The sequence below is a fragment of the Mandrillus leucophaeus genome, unplaced genomic scaffold (genome assembly GCF_000951045.1).
Source record: "Mandrillus leucophaeus isolate KB7577 unplaced genomic scaffold, Mleu.le_1.0 Scaffold737, whole genome shotgun sequence".
NCBI classification, from domain to species: Eukaryota; Metazoa; Chordata; class Mammalia; order Primates; family Cercopithecidae; genus Mandrillus; species Mandrillus leucophaeus.
Genome location: NW_012107997.1, coordinates 763181 through 772777, shown reverse-complemented (window position 1 = coordinate 772777; position 9597 = coordinate 763181). Strand labels below are relative to the sequence as shown.

At 54.3% G+C, this 9597-nt stretch overlaps 1 protein-coding gene across 1 annotated transcript in view; it reads right to left on the bottom strand.

Moving 5' to 3' along the window:
- ATOH8 (atonal homolog 8 (Drosophila)) overlaps positions 1 to 9597 on the bottom strand; it is a 21930-nt gene that overhangs the window by 8001 nt on the left and 4332 nt on the right. Inside the window, exon 3 of the mRNA XM_011965822.1 lies at positions 3241 to 3432. Within this exon, the coding sequence (XP_011821212.1) occupies positions 3241 to 3432 (192 nt within the window). The remainder of the gene's footprint in view (positions 1 to 3240; positions 3433 to 9597) is intronic.

Sequence of the window (9597 nt, the reverse complement as noted above, 5' to 3'; positions counted from 1 at the left end):
TGGATACCTGCTGAAGAGGGTGAAGGGTGGGGAAGTGGGGCTCTTCCTCACTGCACGTGCTGTAAGTTCCTGGGCTTCCCCCGGCCCCTGCCTGGCTCCCAGGCTGTGGTGTGGCAGGACTGAGCGCCGTGAGCAGTGCGTACTCTCAGTCACCTCTTCCCAAAAACTCATAACCAGGTGCAATCTACTGTTAGACCTTTGCAAGTCTTTTCATAGAAATAGTCCCAGACATGAGGAAAGAATGTTGGTTCGATTGTCCTGGGGGTTTGTTCCCCAAACAGAATCTCTGTAAATGGAGGTGTGGCCTCAGAGGCCCAGGCTGGGAGGTCACAAAAGGAAGAAAATAAAACTGGTGAGGTTCCAATTGCAATTCAAAAGCCAGGACATATCTAAAGATGTGCTCCTCATTCAGGCCATCTCAAGCCCCCCAAAAAAAGGGAAGGACAAGCAGCCCCAGGAGGCAGGGAAGTACCCTCCCCTGGGGCTCCAGGCCACTCGGTCTCAGGGCCCACGAGTCCACTCCTGGGGCAGGACATCTGCCGAGGGGACCAGCTAAGGCCAGCTATGCTGGGCTTCAGTGTGGGGCCACACATCCCCACCAAGAGAGCGGATGAAGAGGGGACAGTGTGAGCCAGACTGAGAGAGAAAGACAGGTAGACAGACAGGGAGGGTGACAGCTAGCAATTATGGCAGCAAAAGCATAGGTGCCCAGAGGTGGGACACAGGGATCTGCCTGAAAGGGCCACCTGGGAGCTCGAGGGTTCCAGTGACTCAAGGGGTCCCGAGCTGGGAAGGAATCTAGCTGCTTGAGATACCCATATTTGTAAAGGCTGCCGGGTCAAATCCTGGTTGTCCAGATAAAACTATGGAAGGGACTGGTCTGGGAAGGACTGGAATTATGAACACCGGCCCTCATGGGGAGACGCAGGGCCAGCCAGGGCTTCCTGAGTGGTTTCATATGAGAAATGTGTCACCACACATACGATGTGAGTCTGTGAGACCATGAAGGTCATTAGGGCAAAGACATACAGACCCCACCTCCCAGAGTCCCAGCTGGGTGACCTCCTCACCCAGCTGGGAAAGACAGAGGGCAGGAGGCAGGAAGTGCCCTCAGGCCCCGGCTGGGTGTGGGGGAGGGAGGGTGGAGAGGAAACAGACGGTTCCTACCGTGGAACTTCCATCTCGACCCCCAAAATCCCCCTCCAGAGCAATTTCACCACATAAGTAAGACCCATAGGACGAGCCTCAAGTTCAGAGCTCGAGCATTTTAGGGGCTCATTACCCTGAGGATGGCGACCATGCGGACACTGCGCTCTCCTGCAGTGACTCCTTTCATCTTCACAGTGGCCCATGAGTGAGTATTTCCACAGTCCCCACTTATCAACAAGAAAACTGAGGCGGAGGAGGCTAAGCAATGGGTGCACGACGACACAGCTGGTGGGTGGTAAGCAGGGCCTTGAACTCAGGGCTGTGTGATGCTCTTAACCACAATCTGTAGCCTCAGGTAAAGTCCCAGACTCTCCACAATGGGGAGGTTGGACTAGGCCCACATGGTGTCTAAGATATGTTAGATTTGAGGTGATTTCAGGGGAAGCCAAAAGCTTGGCTCTGTCGGGCCTCTCCACCCAACTTGTCCCTCTTTCCTCACCAGCCAGGCATCCAGCCTCCTACCAGCCCAAGACCCTGCTGCAATCAAAGGGAAGGTGGGACCTCCATGCTGCACTTCTGCCTTCCCTGGGTGAAGAGGAGGGCGTGGGGGTAGGACAGTGAGGGGCTGAGATGGAGACGGGGCGCCTGCCCACTCTGCCCATCTACACCTCCAGACCGCCTGAATGCCAGGGGAAGTTCACCAAGAGTTTACAAACCTCCTTTGTCACTGAGCGCCGCGGGAGCCATCAATCACGCCCTAATTTACCAGTGTCACTTTCCAGAGGAAAGCTGCCCAGAGCCGCCAGTGGCGCTTCCTCTCTTGCCCACTTGATGAGGATTTTGTCTAATTGGTCCATGTTAAAGCACTCCCAGGAATGCAACGTGCAGTTACCGTGGCAGCGGCAGCAGGGAGCCCTGAGGAGGTGCCCTCCCTGGCATGAGCCTGGAGTCCGTGGGGGACCTCTGGGAAACCCGGAGAACCCACAGAGGGGCCTGCTGGAAAGGGGTCTGGAGAGGAATGTCAGGGATGGGGGAGGGGCAGGCTAGGAAGGAAGAAGGCAGCGCAAAGGCTGGATGGAGAATGACAGGGTCTGCCCCCTGCCCTAGGCGGGGACAGGCATCTTGCCTCACAGACCTAGACTGGGTCTCACTCTCTGTTGCTCTCCCTGGAAGCCACGTGGGAACAGAGATCCAGAGGGCTGCACTAAGCCTTGCTCAGCACTGACCCCTGACTGGGAATGCCCGGAGCTTTGGCTATCTGGGGCCCTGTAGCTGCACCCAACACCTTTCCTCCTGCACGCATTTCCCCAGCCACACCAGGCTTCATTCAAGCTGTTCCCTCTGCCTCAGATGCTGTTCCCTTCTTCATCTGCCTGGTGACCTGGTCGTCCTGCTGGTCCCAGCTGAAACATCACTGACACTAAGATGCCCTTTCAAACTCCCGTGGGCAGGAGGGTGAAATCTGTCTCTCTTCTACCTGGGCTTCCACTGCCCCTAGCACAGGGCTCCTGCCCTCATCTACTTACAAGAGGGTCTTCCTGATCCTCTTGTGAGCTGCATGGGGACCAGGATCATATGTTTGTCATCTTTATACCCCTGCCCAGTGTGCTCGGAACATGGTTGGAGCTTCATCAGTCTCTCTAGAGTGAATGAATGAATGACTATCACTCCCCTTAATGCATAGCCTCAGATAACCCACAGGCCAAGTCGCCCTCCCAAAACCTGCCAAAGGGCTCTCCTGGGCTGTCACCCTGCTCAGGGGAATCTTGTCCTGGTATGACATTTATCGGGGGCCACCCAAGGAATTCAGCACCAGAGCACCTAAGGCCAGGAAGGGGCTTTGCAGATAAAGAGTCCTCTCCCCTGGGTGACTGTTCAAGGCCACCCAGCAGCCAGTTACCAGGAGGAGAGACACACCTATAATCCCAGGCATTTGAGGAGTCCTGAAGCTGAGGCAACTCCCAGCAAACCTCTAAGAGCTGATCTCTCTGGCCCCTTCAGAATTCTGGGCATATGCAGGGCACCCCCAAGTTCCTGTCCCTGCCTCCCCTATGCTCCCCAGAAGCTACCGCCCACCCGGCTGGTGCATACCTTGCGCTTCTTGGCACGTCCCTCGGCCTGCAGGGTGCGGGTACAGCGCTGCACACACTCGGAGAAGCTGAGGTTGCTGTGGTCGGCACTGTAGTCAAGGTCAGCCAGCCGCGCCAGGGACAGGATGTAGTTACAGGCGATCCTCAGGATGGCCAGTTTGGACAGCTTCTGCCCATACGAGTAGCACGGCACCTGAGGGGAGAAAGTGTCAGAAGGGGCTGCAGGGGCGCGGTGCCCAGCCTGGCAGGCATCGGAGGCAGCCTGTCTACGGTATATCTGGGCCCTTCACCTTGGTCTTGTGATCTGCTCTATGCACCTGCTGTTTACACACACACATACACACACACGTCGGCTCATCTGCTCTGAGAGGTACCCACATTCCCATTTTGCAGGGGAAGAAACAGGTTCGGCTCATGCCTGCCAGCCAGTCAGTATGAATCGAAGCTCAGTGAATTTCCACAACCACCACGGAGCTCTGTCCTCCACCCTCCTGAGCAGGAATCTCTCTGAGAGAACAGGCATTTTGTTTTTTCAGCTCTGATGTTCCCTTCATTCATTCAGCAACACCTGTTTTGCTGGGTACTTGGGGAGAACAACAGTGAATAACTTGATTCCTACTTCAGAGAACTTATGCTTGAGTGAGGTTATAATGTCACACCTGGGACTCTGGGGACATACAGGAAGGAAAGTGTCAGTGCTCAGCTGGAAAGACACAAACATGGCTGGTTTTCATTTTTTAAAAATCTTTTACTCTGTGCCCTCAGGACTTGGGGTGCTGCTGGGCAGACAACAGCGGCATAATACACACTCACAGCACTGAACAAACTCGACACGTTTGTCAATGATTCGTCACCAACTAGCTCCTCACTAATTGCACAGGGATTTGTATGGGGTGAAAGATGGAGCCTTTGATTTTTTAATACCTCTCTCCACCAATATTCGTGCTGCATGAGCAAAAAGCTCCAAAGACTGCGGTACACTTGAACAGAGTTCTGTCTTGGAACCTGGAAATAGCTCCACAAAATCAACCTGATAGATGCTAACTAATAGACCCCACTGTTCCTATAATGCACTGTTCACCTAAAGGGCTAAAAACCCAGCAACTACGGCTCCTGGTTTTCTCCTCGCTATAGCTCTTCAGGATCTACACGTGTCATCCATATCATTGATGAACCTGTATCCCACAGGGGGTGGGACGGCACGATGCATCTACACAAGTATTTAGTGAGCGCCCACCATATGCCAGGCATTCTTTCAGGCCAGTGATTCTCAACCAGGGATGATTTTGTCCCCTAAAGACAGGGGAGTGGGGGCATTGCAGGGACGGAGGTGGGACGTTGCTAAACATCCTACAGTGCATAGGATCCTACAGTGCCCCCAAAACAGAGAACTACCTGCCCCCAAATGTCAATAGTGCCAAAGATGGAAATCCCTATTCCAGAGCATGGAGAAAAAGCATGAACAAGACAGTCACCCCAGACTGGGGACCCTAAACACATCACCCACTTTGATCTCACTTTAAACCTCACTGTGTCCAAGAGCTTTCCCTGACCTCCCCTACCCTACACCAGGAGGGACAGCTTGCCCTCAATAGTGCCCTAATAGCACCCCATCTGTCCTTAACTGCCCACACTGTGGCTCTTGAGTGCTCAGTCTCCCTGTGAACTGTGGGGGGGAAGGCCTATGTCTGCAGAGGCTAGCACAGGTCCTGCCCGTAACAGGCCCTCAAAGGGGTTTGTTGATTGAGGCAATGAGTGAACAAATCAATAACCTCTCCCTCTGGATCTTCACTCTAGAATATTTTGAACTGGGCTCAAACACCTTTCCTCTCTCTGATGATGAAGAGGAAGCTATCTGGCATAAAGCTAAGTGTATCTTTTTGTCACATGGGTTCAACTCCTGGCTCTAGCTTTGTCTAGTGTAACACTCTGGGCAAGGGACAGAATCTTTCTAAGCCTCGGTTTCCCTGTCATATCGGGAACAGGACTGACCTCACGAGGTGGTGAGGATTAAATGAGATGAGATGTGTGCATTGCATGGAGTAAGGCCTGATAGAGGTCTGTGAAAGTGTTATGGTTGGTTTTGCAGAAGGTCCTCAAAGAGGGGCTCCGGAGGGGGTGAGAAGCAGGAGGTCTGGAGCCAGGACACGTGCCTGCCCCACCCTCCACCCTCTGGGGGTGCTGAGACTAGGAAACCCAGAGAGGGAGAGGAAGGCAACAGAGAGAGCCAATTCCCATGCATTTCCACCCCTCACCCCATCTCCCACTCCCAGGCCTGGCTGCAGCTCCAAACCCATCCCAGAAATGCTGGCAGAACAATGCACTTTGCTCGTTCCCAGCCAGAGTCCAGGGAATTCTGCTTTATCAGCCTGAACAAATAAACAAGGTCTGGTAGTCCTGGGGCAGGGAAGGGGGTCTCAGGGGCCAGCCAGCACTTCTGCCTCCTCTTCACCCCAGGGAGGGTGTGGCAGCCTGAGGGAGGCTCTGGGGACTGGGTGCAGCTCTGTGACACAGCCCTCAGCACTGTTTTCACACAGACGCCACGCTAGGAGTTTCCCTTAAAGACCCAGCTCTTTGAGCCCTTGGCCTGTAACAGCTGGCCTTCCAGGAGGGAGCAGGGATTTTGGAAGGGATCTGTACCCTGTGATCCAGGGTCACTGTAGGACCCCAAAGTGACAGCTGAGGCCAAGGCCAATCTAGAGGTCCGCATGCCAGGTTCTGGGACAGTTCTGTCCTAGATATGTCACTTTGCCCTATTGTCTCTGTCAAGCTCTAGATCTAACAAGAAGAAACCCATCCATTGAGCTCTTATATATCTGACACTGTGGAAGCTATTTACAGGTAGTATTAGCCCATTTAAAACCTTCCCCACCATCTGTACACACAAAAACAGAGAGATGACAAATTGGGCCCCAGATCACTCAGCTAAGATCTGGTTGGAGTCAGAAACTCTTCTGACTGACACCAGGCACACAGCCACTAGGCTCTCCCGGCTCCCACCACCACACCAGAGGTAGCCGTATACGGGACACCAAAGGCCTCTTTCAGGTTGCTCACCTCTCCTCCTCCCCAACCCCTAGGGGCAGCTCCTCACCACCCGGCCAATTCCAGATCCTCCTGGTGCCCATGCTCCAGGATGCAGCCCCTCAGCCCCCAACAGCCCAGCTCAGAGGCACCCCAGACTGGGCTGCCACTGCAAAGTGAGAATTTAGCACCTGTTCTGGTTCTAGGACGTTGAAGTATGGTGGAAAGAGCTGGTCAGAATTCCAGGCACTTACAAGCGGTGTAGCTGTGGGAAGTGCCTTCACGCCTCAGAGTCTCCGTTTCCTCATCTGGAAAGTCGGGGTAGCAATGCCTGGGCAGCCCACAGAGCTTCGAGGACTATATCAAGCAGCTTCCACTGGAGTCTGAGCAGCACAGATTCTCCGTGACTGTTGGGCCCAGGCCACTTTGCTGTTATTACGGTCTACTAAGGCCAGGCAGAGGGTGGACGTTTCAAATACAATGTCTGTATTCATCTTTTAAGCAGCACAATGAGGTAGCAATGGCCACTTCCACTTTACAGAAAAGCGTGTGATTCTCAGGCATGTAGGAATTTCCTGGATCTCTCAGCTGGTGAGTGATGAGCTGGGTTTTGAACTTGTGGCTTAGCTGGGCTCTTTCCAGTTAGCCAGCAGGAACTGCTTGGGGATCTGAATAAGTGTCTATAGCTTAAGATGGGGAGGTAGGCAGCCCACCCTCCTGAGCTAGGGATGGAGAGTTCTGGGCTGATGATGCCATGAGATCCCTCTTGGAGTATCCACAGCAAGGCCCAGAGCCCACCCACCCCCACCGCCTACAGAGTCCCCCACAGCAGTTGTCGGCTCACCCTGCTCAGAGGACACGGGCCAAGGGAGGAGGCAGAATTACCTGGCTCCCACTCCCGACAGACTGCCCAGCTGCCAGGAAAGTAAAAGGATCTGCCTTGTGCTCATCCCACAAGGATTTTTAAACTTTGGTGGAACAGACTTTGGCATTTTCGCAAGGTCCCATATGCCCCCAAAACATTCCACCCCACCTACCCTAAGCCGGACCCGGTTCCAGCAAGCATGAAAAAACATGAAGAGCACTGGCCTGGGAGCCCGAGGGCCTGACTCTACTACCGGCCAGTCAGGTGACCTTAGGTAGATCCATAAGCTTACAGGACCTCAGTTTCCTCACCAGTAAAATGGGCATCAGAACACCTGCTACCTCAGAATGAGATCGCAGGGGCAAATGAGGGAAAAGTTCCTAAAGAAGCAACGCCAAGAACCCACCAGAGAATGCAGGAAAGGCCTCAAAGCCCTCCATGCTCTTGCTTCTGTGCCAACTCCTGCCCACCCTTCAGACCCAGCCCAAGACGCCCTCCTGGAAGCCCACCAAGACTCCTGAGCCCATAGAGCTCCAACAGCACCACATCCACTACACACAGAAGAGCACCGGATTCCAGTGAAATTATCATCTGATCGTCTCGTGTCAGTGAGTGCTGGATTCCCGACGTGAAGCCATTCTACCCAGAGCTGTTCAATGTCCTTCCCAAAGTCTATCTAAATAGGTCCTTTAAAATCCCAACCTCCTGCACTGCCACCAGGCTAGACCCTGAGAACCTGGGTCTTGGTCATTAGGAGCTATGGCCCCAGGGCCAGACAGGCCTGAGTACAGATCCTGGTCACTCTGTGGGCTTGAGCAATCTGCGTCACCTCTCTGTAAGTGTCTTCATCTGTAAAATGGGAAGACAGCACAACGGACACCCCACAGCAGGCTCAGGTAAGGCCTCACTCAGTGCAGTGAGGCTCCACAGCAGCCACCCTGGTGACTGCGGACATGAAGGAACAGGAGGAAGGCCTCTGTCACCCTTACCTACCTGCATGGAACCCCCAGTGCAAGCAGGCCTGTCCCTCGTTGCCCGAGGGGATGGTGCACAGGTGCTTTGCACTCCCCATGCCCTCCTTGCACCCTGTGGGGTTTCAGAGTGAGGGAGGTGCTGAGAGCACCATTCCCACGCTCCCTCCAGGGCAACCCTGACTTCACTCGATAAGGACCCCCTGGGAGGCTCCAGGGGCAGCAGGAGAGGTAGCCTGGGTCCCAGTTGCTTGGCATGTCCTCCATGGAGAAGACCACGGCAGAAACTGGGGCCCCGCACTGCCTTCCATTGCTGCCATCTTCCATCAACACTGAGGGGCTTTGAGGGGAGAGAGGAAATCCACACGCACACCACATGCCCCAAGGGTGGGCACAGCTTGTAAGACAGAAGGTCCTGCCACTCTGGCCCCTTCCCTCACCACCCCACAAGGCCGGCCTTTCCCTTTCACCCCTCCCACCTGGCAAGGAGCAGCCCCACTCCCGGGCCAGGCCAGCTGTGCACACATGGCCTTCCATGAGGCGGTGGGGAGGGCTCTGGTGCAGCTGTGCTGGTGGCATGTGCTATGGCCTGACCATCTGCCCCACACCACCCAGCCTAGACCAGACCAGAGGGCTTCTCTCTCTCTCACCTGCACCTCCCCACCTGCAGCCCTGCAGCCACCCTCCCTGCTCCCTTCCTGGTTGAGAGGACTGTGGATTATGACACAGTAGGAGCCTGTCTGGCTTCCTCATGCTGAGGGTAGATGGCTCCAGGACATTAGACAGGCTGAGGAGCAGAGCTGTTAGGAGTCGGGGCCCTGGGAGTCCAACCCAAACTCCACAGTAACAGTGGTCCACAACTACGCAGGCTGCCACCGTACATGGCCACGAAGCACTGCCACCCTGGAGTCTGGCAAACGGTGTGCCAAGGTAGCGTGTAGCACAAAACCCACAAGGCCACGTGCAGTGGCAACAGACCGGGACAACTTACATAAGCTCTCTGAAACTCAGTCACCATCTGAGAAACAGAGCAGGAGGTGCGATAACAGTATCTATTTCATTAAATGAACTAATACACATAACAAGCTTAGCACTACGCCTGGTACAAAGTAAGAATGAGCTAAATGCTAGTTTCTGTGACAGTTATTAAAATAATTAAAGAATTCTTATTGCTTCATCTGTCAAGAGCCTTGCCCAGTCCTGAGGACCTTGGAGATGCTTAAGAAATGTTCACTGCTCTGGCTGTGCACAATGGCTCATGCCTGTAATCCTAGCACTTTGGGAGACCGAGGTGGGTGGACCACCTGAGCTCAGGAGTTCGAGGCCAGCCTGGGCAACATGGTGAAACCCCATCCTACTAAAATACAAAAAATTACCCAGGTATGGTGGTGTGCACCTGTAATCCCAGCTACTCGGGAGGCTGAGGCGGAAGAATCACGTGAACCAGCCTGGGCAACAGAGAGAGACTCTGTCAAGAAAGAAAGAGAGAAAGAGAGAA